Source organism: Protopterus annectens, chromosome 16.part0 (assembly GCF_019279795.1).
Source record: "Protopterus annectens isolate FY-2018-M chromosome 16.part0, PAN1.0, whole genome shotgun sequence".
NCBI classification, from domain to species: Eukaryota; Metazoa; Chordata; order Ceratodontiformes; family Protopteridae; genus Protopterus; species Protopterus annectens.
The window spans coordinates 560,490,757-560,507,906 of record NC_056750.1 but is presented as its reverse complement, the minus strand read 5'-3'; the positions used below and the strand labels follow the sequence as shown (position 1 = coordinate 560,507,906).

Sequence of the window (17,150 nt, the reverse complement as noted above, 5' to 3'; positions counted from 1 at the left end):
GTCATTATATAATGGGCCATTCAGTTAGATGAAGTAGTTTCTTCATTTGTTATATCTCTAAATATAGCTCACTGAAAAGAGCTTTCAGCAAAATAAAAGCAATGTTATGTATCATTTACTTTAAGTCAGTATTGTTTCTTTTCTATGAGTCGCATTAACATCAGAGTTACTTATGTTACATAAGCTAAAAGGTGGTGTCAATAATGAAAGAGGTTTGGGGGTGAAATCCTACAAAAATAAAAAAAATAGAAAAATTAGACTTTTATCATCTTATTTCCCTGGACAGAGTGTTTACACTGTAATGGCCATCTATGGTAAACTGACATACATCTCAACCCTGCTTAGAAGGGTAGCCACTTTGACACAGATAATTAAGGTTACAAGATCTTAATAATCTGCTTTCTACAGCTAAGGTTTGATTCCATCAGTTCCCAGTGCCTACTGTGTGACTCTGACCAAGTAACAAACTGTTAGTGCTCTGAGTTATTTGGGAAATTGGGATGGGCTCCCCAATGGCCTCACTCTCACGATGCAGCTAATGAAGGCTTGTTCTCTTACATTTCGGCAACAGCATGACTTCATGTCTTGCCGATTCACTTTGATCCAATTTTATGAGTGGACTGCCATCAAGTCGGACAAAAGCAGTTTTGTGGATCTGGTGACTCTGGACTTCAGTAAGGCCTTTAATATTGTTCACAGGGGATTGGCATGGAATTTAAAGGGCAATGGGGATATTCAAAACAATGAAATAGAAAAGAAACTGTGTGACTGACCAGAAGAAGCAGGTAACAGACTGATGAGGGAGAACTACCTGTAGAGGAGCAGGTAATCAACAAGATGCAGCTTGGTTTAGTATAAGGACATACCCCGTTTTAACAGGTTTTTGTTTTGTGTTTGGCATGATACTATAAACACAAAGAATAAGGTCTAAACATACCACTCAACTGTCCACATTTTTGCAGAATGTACACATTTTGTCTCATATTTTTGGTCTGTTCCTCATAAAATAGTGTTTTTTTTTAGCAAATTAAGATTGAATTCACAAAAAGTGACAAGCATTTGACTTTCAGACTTCTTATCCTTTAGAAAATGTATGATATCACAAAACCTTTTATTCTAACAACTTTCTAAGTTTCTACGAGCAATATTTAAAATTTGTCCCAATTTTTAGGTGTCTGTTCCACCATTGTTTTTGGCTTTGTCCATATGTCTTGTGCTAAGAAGTTGAGAGATATGGGACTAAATGCTGCTAAAGTAACTTTATCCATCTAATAAACAGATATCCCTACTTTACACTTGCATATTATGTAACTTGAGGCACATCAGTTAAGCAGACCACTGCTCCTGGGTAACCAGTAGAAAGAGGCACATGTGTCCAGTGGATCTTTCTGGCTAACAAATAAGGAAGTAATTGCATACAGACTTCTGTAATGCAGGTGGATCACAATAAATCTGTTTACTCATATTAATCATAAAACCTACACCTCATATAGACATACAAAATTAAGCCTCGTCATTCACCTAACCATCACAAGAGATAAACATAAAGCACAACTGATACCTCAGGTTACAGACATTGAACTGATGCAGTTGTTACTCCATTTGATGAACCACCAAATGCAATTAACTGCAACAGTCATGCAAAATAAATTTAAATTGGGGACTGGAGGCTCTGTTCCTGTATTCAGTGTCCTACAGACTCCTTAGGGGTGATTTGCACCTTGCTTTTAAGGCAGTTAGTGATTTGGCAGTCCAAAGCCTCTTATAACTTTAGACATCCAACAGTGTAGTGAGCACTAAAACCAGAGATCTAAACCTACTTCAGGAAATAAACAAACCATGTTGGAGAGACAGCTTTATCATGCAATGACTAATTATTCTCTAGAACAAACTTCAACCAATGTGACACACACAATCTGTTAGACAACTGGATGGGTATTGACAAATTTAACCCCAGCATGACTGACCTATCACATGACTAACCTTTTACCCCTTATAAAAAGAGGTAAGGTCTAGGGGTAGGTACTGTCAAGATACAAGTTACACATGGCCCAGCTGCCTTGTATTTTCTATAATTTTTTGATAAGCAGAGTGCCTCACCAACATTATGCTCACATACACATCCCTTTACTGGTCTGACTGACTACCCTCTTCCATTGAAGTTGCCAAGATTTCACTTTTTTTTTGCTTGCACCCTACAACCTGCTGACCATCATGTCCTTGTGATCCCTTGACCCGTTCTTGCCTGATGAGTTCACAGCCATTATCAACTCATTCATTCCCCATTATGTGAAACCCAGTCATGGAGATGTCATTCTGGCAGCTGTTAAGACAATTTTGTTATGCAGGCCAAACCACCTGGTGGTGACATGAGTTTGGCATCAACACTAAAGGACCTCCTATGCTCCATGATATGTAAACATGCCTTCTCCTTGACATGCCTTCATGAGGACTACCATTACCAGCTTGGCACCCATGTCCCTCCCCTCCTTACAGCCTGTTCTCAGGGAAGCTGGCCTACACGACTCCTCGAAGTGCTAAGGCATCACAGGAGGAGAAACCACTACAACCCTCCCTCCCTCCTAGGTAAGATTCCATTTAGTTTATTTCAATGTGACATCCTGAGAAAGTAAACATGCTAGAATGAATGGTTGAAATAAAAATGTCACCACCACCACAACTACATGTAAACCAAATATTTTAAGAAAAAAATAGAGGAACATTGTAACTCTTAGTGTATACACATTTTAATGTTGAATAACATAAGTTTTATATATTATTCTCAAGAGTAACCTACATACATTCACACACATATCTGCCCTAGAAAGATATCACTAAAGGCAGATCAATTTTTGGAACACATTTTGCATTGTCTTTACTTTTTTACTACACTTCATTTCAGTTGTGTGATCTGTGTTTCTTCTGTAACAGCCATATATTTGTACAGCTGTGCAGTTAGTTTGCATAGGTAAGTGGATGAAATCCTCGATATGAAAGGGTGCAAAAATATTTTTTTTTTTTCTCCCAAACATTTAGTGAAAATGCCTGAGGCAGTATATGTTGGAAGTCAGACAAGGGTTCTTGTAATGAATTCTGTTCTCACAAACCTTTGGAATGACTATAAAGAGGCAACTAAAAAACTTAAAATACCATCCTTTCATTTTTAAGAAAGAAGTGCAAATACCTATCATGCATGAAAAAGGTAACTGCTTATTGTGAACCCAAAAACTCTTCCAAAAAACCTAGCTTGCTAATGAGTGATGTTAAACTAAAATATTTATCTTTTTGAGATGTGCAAAACAATGGCAGAAAAATTCACCCACCAATACTTTCTGCCAAACAAGTGTGAATAACTTTAAAAAGGACACAAACACAAAGCTATTTGCAGTTCTGTCTTTCCATCAGAGAATCTGAGCTAACTCAGAAGCTCAGTTTAAATTAAAACTGCACAGAATGTTGACACTTGCCAGGGCAGCAGGTATTTCTGACTCCTTCAGCAAGCAAACAACAGTGCTAAACAGATGCTTTACTGGCGACTCCTTGTAGAAAAATGGCCAGCGAGTGCTTGCCTGTAATACAAGCTAGAATATAATTTTCTATGTGAGCAAAGGTAGTCCTTCACGAGCAGGTATACCAAGAGATTACTCAGTGTGGTGTCCCATGGACAAGTTAATTTCACAACCAGTTTCCTAGGATTCTGACAAACAACTAAGTCACAAAAGCCATGAGGGTGATGTTTTACTTTAGGACTCGGCAAGATGCACAGTAGCAAGCCCTACCCCCTTGTCACGATGACCGACATTTTAATTATAATGTTTTATCTTTTATTTATCGAGAAATGCACTTATTTCTTTAAAAAGACATAAATAAATATTTATGTTTAAAAAGAAACAGTAGCATCCACTGGAGGGCATCCACACCCCTTCACCACAGGACTGCAAAGCTCTTAAAACTGTGTACTGCAGGGGGTCAGCACCCCCCTTGCTGGATATGTGCAGCAGTCACTCACTGACATTAAGTCAGTCATGTTCGATACTAGAGTTTCACATAATTTTACTTTGATCTACTTAAACTTTTTACTGTTCACAAACTTTACATGTTGAATGACATTTAAAAAAATATCCCAACCACCACACTTAACTGGCAGCCCGAATGAGATGTCAATCAAGTAGATACCACCCACACCTGTATAAACTAGAATGGTAAGTCCAAAAGTAAAATATCACCATCATTTGCTAGGATGCACAGGTAATGCTGAGATAATGTGTATTTCTTGGTCAAAAAACGCCAGAAAAAAAGTAAATTGGCTGTTTGTCTTAATTTGTAGGAAGTCTTCAGATATACGCATAAGTTTAATTACTCCTATGTCAAGAGCTCTCTCAGACTGAATGATTCAAGTAAGTTGCTCTAAAAGGGCGAACAATCCTAGAAGATTAAACTAATTATATGAACTAGCAGCTAGTAAGTAAAGTGGTGACACAGTCATGAATTGATATGCAATGACACATCTGTTAGTTCATGGCTTCATCTCTGTGATTCTCCCAGTACCTAAATTGCACTGGGTCAACAGAGCAACATAGGAAAAAAGTATGCGTAATGTTGGAAGATTAGCATTACAATACGTTTCAAACAGTCGTTTATCCTGGAGCCTGCAACCAAAACCTTAAGTGCTTCACTGTGCTTTCTGGATCTACGTTTGTTGACAGATGTGATGCAGGTATTTTACTGAATTTATGTTTTATGTCTCTCTATAAATTAACAAAGTTAAAATATTTTTTCTCATGGAAAAGTGTAAAACAATAGGTGACTTAGGCTAGACTTTATAAGTACTTACACTTAGTGGTTCAGTTACCATAAAGTGTTAATGCAACTAATATTGGGCGATCACTTTAGTCACAACAATGAAAACAAAATTCCAACATTAGTGTTTTTCAACATTTGTGTTACGTATAATAAGCCTTATTCAACTTTTCTACAGCAGATAATTTTACTAATAATTCTTCATTCAGAAAACAAAATGCAAGAAGCTGTAACAACTTTGTACAACAAAATTGTGCTAATATGAAGGATGACCAAATTGTGTAGGATCCTATTATGCATTAGTTCAAAGCCATACAAAATAAAAAAAAAATACTGCAGACACATAGCAAATCTACTGTAGACAACTTATAGCAGCTATGTCATGACCACTGTACCTTGCACAGTTAAAATGTAGCTCTTGTGTGCCTCTCCCTCGGAGTTTTTCGCCACACAGGTGTATGTGCCATCATCAGTAACCTTCAGTTGGGAAGTATGTAATCTGCTACCTCCAGAAACCAATCTCCAACCCATAGTGTTGTCTGAAAACAGGAAAAGAAAATAAATGGTGTTACTTGTTATTAATTTATTATTAACTGTCTCTTATCGGTCAAGAGCATGATGGTGCTGCTATGTCATTTCCCTGGATTAAAACAGTAAGTCAGCTGCATGGGCCCAGAGCACTGTTAAAGAATAATATGCAATGGAAGGCAAGTTATGCAATTAGAAGCATTTGCACTTGCAGAAATATGTAATCCATAAAATTACAGCAAAAGGTAACACTTTCTTTAGTCCATTCCCCTGCATACAGGAGGACCTTCTTCAGATCTACACAATTACAGACCCATAAATCTAAGCAGCCTCATATGCAAAGCCATGGAAAGACTTATCATGGGATTAATCAATCAGGACATAGGGAACTTCCAAACGCTGGACTCATGGGATTAATCAACCAGGACATAGGGAACATCCAAACACTGGATCTGCCTCACTTTGGACTTCTCAAAAACAGGTCATGCTTCCTCAGCCTGGTGGACCTTTTTAAAAGGTCATCAAAGCAATGGATGAGGGCAAAACATTACACAGCATACCTCGACCTGGACAGGGCAATAGGTGCTGATCGTGGTAACAAGGGTAAATTCTGCTAGGCTTGTAAGGGCACTTGGGCCATTAGCCTAGTAACTTTCTATGATCCTGTGAACATAATTCCTCACTCAGGCATAGTAGAAATGATAAAATGCGAATAAGCCCCTATGCCACCCAATGGACTATCAGCTGGGACTCAGATAGGACAATGGAAATCAAAAAACGGGAAGTTACTTCCACAAAGAGAGATGACACCTGTAAGTTTCTTAGGGTTCTGTGCAGGGATCTCTCCTGTTTGGCATCTACATTTCTGAAGTAAAAGTCAATGCCAAAGTTCAATGTTAGACTAAATTTGCAAATGATTGAAAGCTAGGAGCAGTCATTGAATCCCCAAATGACTTAGCCATCCAGTAGGAAGCTTTGTCCCTCATAAATAACTGGTGCCAAAATCATGGACTGAAACTAAATGCCAAAAAATACATTACTGTATTCTGTTTGAAGTTATCTATTCCAGGGAATACCACACTGAAAATACGCCACTAACAGTTAACTCAGTTGTTCAAGATTTGGGAACTTACATGGACAGTGACCTAACTTTTGAACAACATGTCTCCATTGATGTAAGAAAGTCCTTCTATACTGCACAACTTACAAACAAAATTATTTTGTCTAGATCTAGGGATGTCATTGTCCCCCTTTACTTAGCCTTCATTAGGCGAATCATTGACTATAATGCCCCTTTGCCATTTGTCTGTGCAGATATATACAACAGCCGGAACACCCACAGAGATACCTTACTAAAAGGATACAAGGTCTAAACAACATATTTATATGGTAGCAGTCCACAAAAATGACAAAAATTGATTGGCCAAAAAAGAGACATAAGGACGACAGACTAGACTGTTGAGGATAAGAAAGAAATCATGTATTGTTACTATTATGTAAGAAGCCCAGAATTTCCAGACAAAAGATATACAAAAAGATTAAGAGAGAAATTAGAGGACAGAAAAATACTTCCGCAGGAAAAACTGTCCAAAGCTTCAAATAAAAATTTCCATTCATTAATAAAACAGATGTTTGAAAAACAGCATATAGATCAAGAAATTTTGAACTCTTTGGAAAAAGAAGCATCTAAGGAAGTGAGAAAATATAAACAAAACCTAGAGATATTTGAAAAATATAAAAAAGAAATACGGACATGGGAAAGAAAGAGAGATCTGATATGGTGCAATATTTATGTAAAGGAAAAATCCAAGTTAACTAATATAGAGAAGACAGTCTCAAAGATATTTGAAGAAAAATACAAGCAAAGGCATCCAGATATGAAAAATTTCACAATAAAAAGATTAATAGAACAAAGATGTAATGTAGAAAAGATGATTTGTAAAGCAGAAGTTAAAGAAATAGAAGTTGAAGTTATGGAGTGCCTGCGAAGTAAAGGGTTTAATGTAAATGGTCTAAAACAGACTACATCACAGCATGATGGAGTGAGTTCCCAGAATAAGGAAAAGCAAGAAGATCAGGAGACGTGAAGAAGAAATATGGACAGGGGAACAGAAAAGAGATTTTATATGGTGTAATATTTATGTAATATTTGAGGAGAAAGCAAAACTAACCAATACAAAAAAGAGCAGCACCAAAGATATTTGAAGAAAAAATAGGGAAAAGAATCCGGACATGGAAAACTTTACAATTCAAAAAAGTAGAAGACTAAGAGGAAAAGCAGAGAAAGAGATTAGTAATGGAGAAGTTAAAGAAATAGAAACTGAGGTTATGGAACAGCTGCAAAGAGAAGGACTCTGTGTAATAAATCGAGTACAGAAAACACCACAACAGGATAGGGCAATGGATATCCAAATTAAGGGGAAACCAGTGGAATAGGAAGCAATTGGTCAGGCGCCATATCAAGACATTTTGGAGCCTTTTGCAAGAAACCAGTATAAATGTTCATTTGAAGCTAGACAGCAAGGAAAGTTACAGAAAACTGTGGAAACTCTGACACAGTCAATGTTGAGGAGTGATAGGCCAGTGAGTTCCCACATGACAGAACGACAGATGACATAAGATGAAACTGAAGAGAATGTGCCACAGGAAGATGGTATAGAACTTTCTATAGAATGCCCGCAGGAAATGGAAAACAAGGGATGTGCCCTCAGCATGGAAGAAAATGAGTTAAGAGAAGAGTTGCTTGATTTAATAGACAAAGACAGATATATCAAGATCAATGAGAGTAATAGACTGTAGAATGTTAACAAAACCCCAAAAGTCAGAAGCTTGATAAAACAAATGAACACAGTAATTAGGACTGTCTACAGAGACCCATGCAATATAACAGAAGTAAACAGAATATATTACTGTGCTGCTAAATTAATAACGGATAAAGTTCTGCCACAGGAACACAGGGTAGCGAGGGGAAAGAGGGACAAAAGCGAATACCATCATGGAAATATCGAACAGAAAAAAACTATAAAGCAGCTAAGACAAGAAGTGTCATTGTTAGAAGATTATAGAAGAGGGAACAGATCAACAAAAATACTAAGAAAGATAGATGCGATAAAAGAAATGCGCAATATTAGAACAGACCAGGATCTATTATGCACTATTGGAAATAACACACTAAAAATTTCAAAACAGGTGGAAAGACTTAAAAGATACAAAGATAAATATAAGGGAAAAGCACAAAATAATTTATTGATGACCCAAAAAAAGTTTTATAGAGAATTGGGAAATAAGGTAAAAGGAATTGAAAGACCGTTAGAAAAAGAAGACGTAGATACATTTTAAAGGTACAGTATATGAAATGGGATGAAACAACAGCCAGCGAGATTGAAACAAAGTTGAGAAAAGCCTCTAACTGGAATACCCCAGGCCCAGGTGCAGTACCTAACTTTTGGCTTAAAGTATTAACTTCTTTGCACGAGGGTTTAGCTATGAGTAAGAACTATTTATATGTGTACCCCAAACACACACCACACTGGTTAACAACAGGAAAAACAATGCTCTAACTTAAGAGTGAACCTGCAAGCTACCCTAAAAATTATAAACTAATAACTTGTCTTCCAACGATGTATAAACTACATACAGGAATTGACATTGACAGAGTTTATAGAAATTTCGAAGAAAACTCAATTATTGCAGTAGAACAAAAGGGCAATAAAAGAAAGTAATATGGAACAAAGGATCATTTGTTTTTAAAGTTATAGTGGAGAACTGTAAGAAAGGGAAGGAATCTAAGTATGGCATGGACTGACTACAAAAAAGCATTTGATAATATCCCACACTCATGGATAAGAGAGTGCTTAAAATGTATAAGATACACCCTACACTGATTGACATCACAGTAACCATGAATCAGTGGCATACCACTTTGCAATTAAGCCATGATAAAGGACAGATTATCCCAGGGATAAACATTTAGAGGTGGATATTCCAGGGTGATTCTTGGTCACCATTGCTATTCTGCCTTGCCATTAATCCATTAAGCTGTTTACTTAACAGAATAGGCCATGGCTACAATCTGGCTCCTAGAAAACAACAAAATCTTCTCTTTGTTGATGATTTAAAACTGTATACCTCAATACATATCAAATGAGGAACTGAAAGCACAGCTGCAGGTTGTCAAAACTTTTTCAAATGTGCAAATGCAACCTTTAAAAAAGAAAAACTGCAGCACCAGGAAAACATCAGTTTGGGACAAGCATGTGATATAAAGAACTTGAGCAAGAGGGAGTGTATAAATACTTGGGAACTGATGAAGGATTAGCAATAAAACATGAACAAATGCGAATAAAACCCAGTAAGGAGTACTTTAGAAGATTTAAATTAATCCTGAAAACAGCATTAACATCTTGGAACAAGATCCAAGCTATAAATCAATTTGCTCTTCCTGTCCTAACTTATAGTTTTGAAGTGATTGACTGGCCTCAAAAAGTGTTGAATAGACTGGATATTAAAACAAGAAGGATGCTTCATGCTCATCAAATGATATATAAAAATTATTGTACACCAAGATTATTTATTCCCCATTCCGAAGGCAGGATGGGCCTCCTTGAAACGGATTACATGTATAGATCTGCAATCGTGGGACTTCACACATATCTACTGACCTCAGAAGATCCAAATGTAGTGAAAGTTTTGAAACATGAGGAGAATAACTCTAAGATGACATCTTTGCTTATTTTAGCAGAAGCATATCGACGACAAGCAGGAATGGAAATCAAACCAGAAGTAGATCAAAAACCAGGCAGCAATTGAATGTGCTAACAAACTAAAGAAAGAATATAAGATGAAGGACCAGATGAGAAGGCAAGAAATGTGGAAAAAACATAAATATAGTTGCAAGTATAGAAAACTTCTGGAAGAGCCTCATGTTGATCAGGAATGAACACAGGAATTGTTAAGGAGAGGTGAATTCACATCAAGAAATGAAAGGTTAATATTGGCAGTCCAAGATAGTGGGCTATGTACACACTGGTTTACAAAGTCCATTGAACATGTGGGAGGAACAGACATATGCAGGTTTTGTAAAACCGAACTGGAAATAGTCACACCTTGTTGCTGGTTACGACACACTAATGGCAGAGGGACTGTATACTGAAAGGCATAATAATGTGGCGAGACTGTTGCACTGGAGATTGTGCAAATATTATGGTATTGAAGTGGTTAAAAAACACTGGAAACATGAGGCACAAAGAATCATAAAAAATGATGAAGTTTATATCACATGGGATCATCCAATACCAACAGTTCAAAAGATAGATGCTAGAAAAACATACAGTGGTCCAAGAAAAGAAGACAAAAGTAGCATTGATCATTGAAAGCACCACACCTAGTGACTACAGTGCCTTGCATACAGAGAGACAAAGTCATAAAATGCCTGATCTACAGGCAGAAATGAGAGCCATGTGGAAGAAAGATACCCAGAGAGTTCCAATAGTAGTAGGAGTAACTGGTCTTATAAAAAAGAATTTACAATAGTATTTAGATATGTTACCAATTCATGTAACACCGTATGAAATGCAGAAGGTGTCATTACTGGGCATACTGTGGGTGCTGCGAAGAGCACTTTTGGCTAACATCAAAGAGTGAAACAATACTAATTTCATGATCTTTAATCGTACTTTGACTTAAGAATGGGGTCCATCCCAGTCATGGTATTAGAAACCCAAAAGATACCTTACTAAAAGAATACAAGCTCTAAACAACATATCCTACATGGACTAACTCAGTGCCCTGTCACTATAGCTGGTATCCTACAGACTGCTAAGAGGTGACCTGTGTCTAGCATACAAGGCATCCTCCAACCCAATATTGATGGATTTACTGCACATCTTGCAAGTCAAACGGCATCAGAAATATGTGGTTTAGGGATCTATATCTCTTCTGCATCAACAGAATGGTTTGGCAGGACACGTATATCTTACAGAGGATACCACTGCTCTGGAAAAACTCCCCATCCACATAAAACAAAGTTCATCCCTGTCCAAATTCCAGCACAAATTGAATCTATGGGTGAGAAATGGACAAATTACCCCAGGACAGCCCCCTGTACTACTAATGGACAGAGGTATCTCCTAAATACTTTACTCCATGCATGGGTCCCATCAGATAATCTATGGTATGATTCCAGTTATTCTGATTAGGGGTAGTATATAATTACTGACCATGGGATGTGTACAGCCAATGTCTAACCAAATGGTGTAGGTTAACTTGAGCACAGAAAGGTAAATTGTCTAGGCTTAAAATGGTCCACAAGGGCAGCTAGCCTAGTATTACCTATGAACCTGAGAAAGATTTGTTCTACCTTAGCAATTCAAAGCCAAATAAAAAGAGACATTTAGGGCTGGTTCCCTTTTGGTTAAAGCTTGTTTGGCAGTATTAATGGAGTATAAGATGCAAATGGTTCTGACTAGCCAAAATTACAATGTCCCACAAAAGAACCTGCTACCGAGAGGTTCATAGGAGGTTACTTGGCTAACGGTCCTAAAGCCCTTACAAAACTAGCCATGTTAATCCTGAGTTGCCCCAATTTTTCTTGGTTAGAAGACATAATTCTCAGAGCAAGTCTATAATGGACACCGACTACCCCTGTCCGTGATGAACGTGGGTGCCACTGCTGGGGTGAATTTGCAGTCTCCCATCCATTTGTTCAAGTTGCACTTGAATAGGGTCAGTGAGAAGCTCTGCTTCACATCAACTGAAGTATATTCAACAAGAGCTGCAATCTCTGGGACATCTCACTCACTCTCTGTCCAGCATGTCCTGATTATGACACAGGCTAGGTTATACGCCCATACGTTGAAATCAAATACGTTGGCCTGTCCACTTGCGTCTCCTGCCAACTGGTTGTTCGATTTATTAGTCCGTTTGGTGATCGCCTGCTGGTTAGTACTACTAGGTTGAATGCCACTACTCGTGGGAGAACGTTCGCCAGAAATACGCCTTCTTTTACGTTCCAGGCCTTGTTGCTGGTCGCCTGGCAACATGAAGGCTGAATCAGAGTTACTTACTGAAAGCTTGTTTGTAAGTTATGTTAGCATCTCCAACACTTTGTTAAATTCGGAACGAGTGACCGGACCATTGTCTTCAGATGTTCTTAACATTTGTGGAGTGTCCATAAAGTCGCATTGCACAACTTCTTCCGCCATGGAACAACACAAAAACGAAGAAAATGAACACAAAACCCAGAATGACCAGTACTACAGAAAATCTTTTAGAAGAGGTGAACTTCTTGAAAGAGAGGTTTTACGAAAGAGGTTATCCTGTCACATTGGTCAACACTCTGGCCTTAGAAGTATGTGCGCATAGGGAAGATAGATATCCACCTTTATTAGGGTCTATCACCACACTAGTAGATGAGCTGAACACCAACTCCAAAAAGTTTGAGCAGAATGTATACACACACACTTTTTCCAGTAATTCTAGGTTAATAGAAGAAGCAGTACTAAGGTTTTGGCCTGTACTTTCATTACATGAAGGATTAACAGAGATGGTTTCAAAGCAACCCAAATTTGTTAGGCGAAGGGGCACTAATTTGAAAGAGTTGTTTGAAAGAAAGCATGCAACAGAAACTGTTAATATTAGGCGCAAGAAAGGAACTTTTAAGTGTGGAATGTGTAAACAGTGCCCAAACATTCTCAATGGTGACACTTTACATATTCCATCAAGGAAATTTGTATATCGGGCAAGTGGGTATTTTAATTGTAACACAAAATATGTTGTTTATTTGGGTTTCTGTTTAAAATGCCAAAGCTTCTATGTAGGGAAAACAGAAAGGACATTAAAGAGAAGAATTTATGAACATTTATATGACATCACAAAGAAGAAGGAATCTAATGCTTTTTACAAGCATTCATTGTCCTGTCCCAACATGGAGCTTAGATTTATTGTTTTAGAGCAGCTAATACTGGATAGTAGAGGCAGTGATTGGGAGAGTAAACTGGAATATAAAGAGCTTATATGGCAACTAAGGTTGGACGCTGCAAAATGGCCAGGGCTTAATGACAATATGAATTTGAGCAGTGTCTTGAAATTAAGAAGAGCCAAATTATAATAATATAACATAAAATTGATATACTCACACACTTAACACACTCCCAAAGAATTGATTCACACATTTTTTATTTTTATTTTGATTTTGTATATTTATTCAGTATTTTTTATTTATTCATTTATTTATTTTTTATTTTTTATTTATATTTACTTAGTACTCACTATGTATTTATTATCTTGATCGCAATATGATCCATTTAATGTTTAGTTTTTGTTGAACAATGTTTGGCAAGAAGTTTATGTTTTGAGCTTTTATATATATGAGAAATATTATGACAAGGCTATTCAACTGGTTTTATATGTAGCCCTTTTAATACCAAGTACTTGTAGGTGATATTTTACCAATTAGTTTTTTAATTTAATTGATCACATGATTACTTTTAAGTATTTAAATAGGAGCAGTTGCTATATGGTGTTCATCTTGATAAAGCTCAGTATTGCACTGAGCGAAAGCGCTTGAGGGATTTATTACTGTGTGGTTTTCATCCAATAAATTTGTTCGTTGAATTTTATTTACTGGACTTTTATTCACCTTCTTTCTGCTGTGCACCGAACCAGACATACCCAACAACTGGAATGCCCACAGAAGTTCCTCACTAAAAGAATACAGAGCATAAGTAATATGTCCTATGCAGACCGCCTCAAGGCCCTATCCCTGTACTCTGTCTCCTACAGGCTTTTGAGAGGAGATCTATGCCTGGCATACAGGGCATTGTCAGAACCCACTGTGATGGACCTCCTACATATCCGCAAAACAAACAGTTTCAGAATTACCCATTCTAAAGACTTAAACCTTGCCTGTGATATAAATAGGACCTGCTGGAGAGATAGGTATGTATCCCACAGACTACCCAGTCTATGGAACAGGCTCCTCATCCATGTGAAGCAGAGTTCCTCCCTAATCCAATTCAAGTGCAATTTGGACAATTGGATGGGAAACCATAAATTCATCCTTGGTTTGGCACCTATGTCTCTGATACAAACACATAACCTGTAAATGGTTCATCTCCCAGGCCCATGCTTACACTTATCAAGGTTATCAGAACTCATCAGAGATTTGGGATGCATGGCTAGGCTTAAAAAGGTCCCTGTAGTCATTAGCCTAGTAAACACCTATGAACCGTACTTGCACCGATACAGGATCCCGAACTGGCGACCTCTCTTCCCCGAAATAAATTTGGGAAAGTGCATTGAATGTCACCTGTGCCCTTGTTGATGAGGTCCATGATGATTCTTTCCATGGCCTTGCAGATGAGGCTGGTTAGACTTATAGGTCTATAGCTCTTAGGGTCAGCTGATGCCCCCCCCCCCCTTGTGCAACAGGATTACTACTGCTGTTGTCCACTCTGATGGAACAAAGCCACTTCTCAGGCTATGGTTAAAAAGAATGCCAAGTAGGTCTGCTAGGTCCTGTTTTAGATTGCTTAGTAAGCAATCTGGGATGTTATCTGGTCCCACTGAGCCCATGTTTTTGGCCTCACAGTGCACAGATGTGACCTTATTTCTAGAGATACTAGGCAGAGAACTGGTGTCAGGTATGCTTTGAGGTATAGCTGGTGGGGACAGGGAGAATGTAGTTTGTGCCAAATCTGTCAGCTACCACTTTGGCAATTTCCTCCAGTATAATGAGTGATGCCATCTACTACCAGTTTGCCACACAGCTGGGTATTCCCTTTAAGATTTCATATGTACATAAAGGATACCTTATGATTATCTTTGGCTAGGGATGCTATTTTAGCTTCACAGTTCACTTTAGACAATTTACAAAACTTCTGATTTGTTTGTTCAAGCTGTAGAGGGAATTCTTCCTCTGCTGAGTCGGTTCCTTCTTATTCATACACATCAGTTTCTTCCTCTTGTTGTATAACCTGTTTATACTTGAGGTCCACCAGGGTGGCTTGTTTTTTTTTGGGAGGACCTGGTTTTGATCTGGTCAGTTGCAGCCAAGTCTATACAGTTAAGTTTTAGTGTGTACCTCTGCATATGAGTCACTGTTGTCTGTGATTGCAGGGGTATAAAACTATTTATAGCATTATGTAGTAGGCTGTAGTTTGCTTTGGAAAAGTTTTTGTTTTTTTGCTCCTGTGGGGGTGTCAAGTCCAATAGTTACTTAGAACAAGATTGATTTATCGTCTGACCTTAACAGGGAGGGCATCATACAAGTGGGAGTGCGGTGACTCTCCATGTGGTGAGTACTATGTCTAGGACATTTGAACCCCTCATGGGAGTGCAGACTATCTGTTCCAGAGCATTTGTGTTAACAAAGTGCAGGAACCTCTTGGCAAGCATGTTTGAGTACATCTCCCAGTCAATGGAGGGATAGCTGAAATCTCCCATGACTATGGTGCTGGGCTGTATGGTGAGCGACTCCAGTAAGTCCAGGTAGGTGGTGTGCTTTTCTTGGTTCAAGTTGGGGGACTTATAGTTAGCAATGATGTGGTAGGTTACTTTGCCTATAGTTAACTGGACATGGTGTAGTTTGACAGAATTCTACTGTCTGACCAGTCGTAAGATGTACTTGGCCTTAATGAAGTTGGATACAACTCTGCTTTTGGTTATTTCCTGCTCATTTTGAGGTCTGAACGTGTGCAAGTCTTTGCAGCCTTGCATGGCCAGGGTGCTCTTTTCTCAATGACCGCACAGATGTCAGCATCTTCAAAGGAGAGAACTGCTTCCAGGGAGTGCAGTTTCCTGTTCAGACTCCTAGTATTAAGCAGCAAAACCTTTAGTTTGCCTCGAGTGGATTTTGTCAAGTTGGAAATGTTGTTATTTTGACATTGCCTAAACAGGCACTATGGGGAAGGCAAGCACTTTTACCAGTATCCAAAACCCTAGAGGAGACAGGTGCAGACCATCTCTGGCAAAGCAATATAGCTGCAACTATGTCTTTCCAGGCTAACAGACAATGGATCCCCCTGGACTGACACCGCTAAGCCAGTTGTTGAAGTAAACCATTGTTTTTGTTTACATTGTGCATCATCCTGGATGAAGGTAGAATGCCACTTAGGACTACAGTCAAACATGCCTGGGATACATAATCTGAGAATTCAGTCATGTCTCTCTTCTTGTAGTCCAGAGAGGTACGTCTCAAGTCATTCACCCCAACATGGGCCATGACAGTCATACAGTAATTGTTGCTGAGTGATGTGAGTGCATGCATGATTTGACAGATCCTGGCACCTAACAGACAGCTGACCGTAACCTTCTCTTTGTCCAGCCTGGTCAGGGGGACATCTGTTTGTCTCATGATGGAGTCACCTATGAGTAAAACATTAGGTTTTGAAGTGTTTTGCCTTAGGGGCTTATTTGCTGAGACACTGGTGTGTATGTGTTACTGTGTCTAGTGGTTACTATTTTCATAGCAGTGTGTACAAGTGATTTATGTTTGGGAGGTCTCTGATCTATTTGTAGGCTTCTAGTGAGTACCTCCGCATATGGGGTTAATGTGTTGTGACCTTATTTTGTGTGGAAGGTGAAGTGTGTGTGCTGACAACCTGTTTGATGCCTAGTTTGTTGTTACATGAGGGAAATGACACCGATTTCATACTGTAAGTACATCTCTAACATTGTATTTTTGTTTGTTTTAGGAGTAAGTGGCTGTCAGTATAGATGAGACAATTACTAGATTGCCTCAGGATGCCCATGTCAGTCAGTCTGGTTGGTGAAATGATGGGAAACTGCCCATCCATTATAGCAGGTTTTACCATATGTACAAT

At 38.4% G+C, this 17,150-nt stretch overlaps 1 protein-coding gene across 2 annotated transcripts in view; it reads right to left on the bottom strand.

The window, feature by feature from the left end:
• HMCN2 (hemicentin 2) overlaps nucleotides 1–17,150 on the bottom strand; it is a 2,554,053-nt gene that overhangs the window by 626,342 nt on the left and 1,910,561 nt on the right. For both annotated transcript variants that reach the window (XM_044058392.1, XM_044058391.1), the window contains exon 63: nucleotides 5,196–5,339. In XM_044058392.1, coding sequence (XP_043914327.1) covers nucleotides 5,196–5,339 — 144 coding nt within the window. The remainder of the gene's footprint in view (nucleotides 1–5,195; nucleotides 5,340–17,150) is intronic.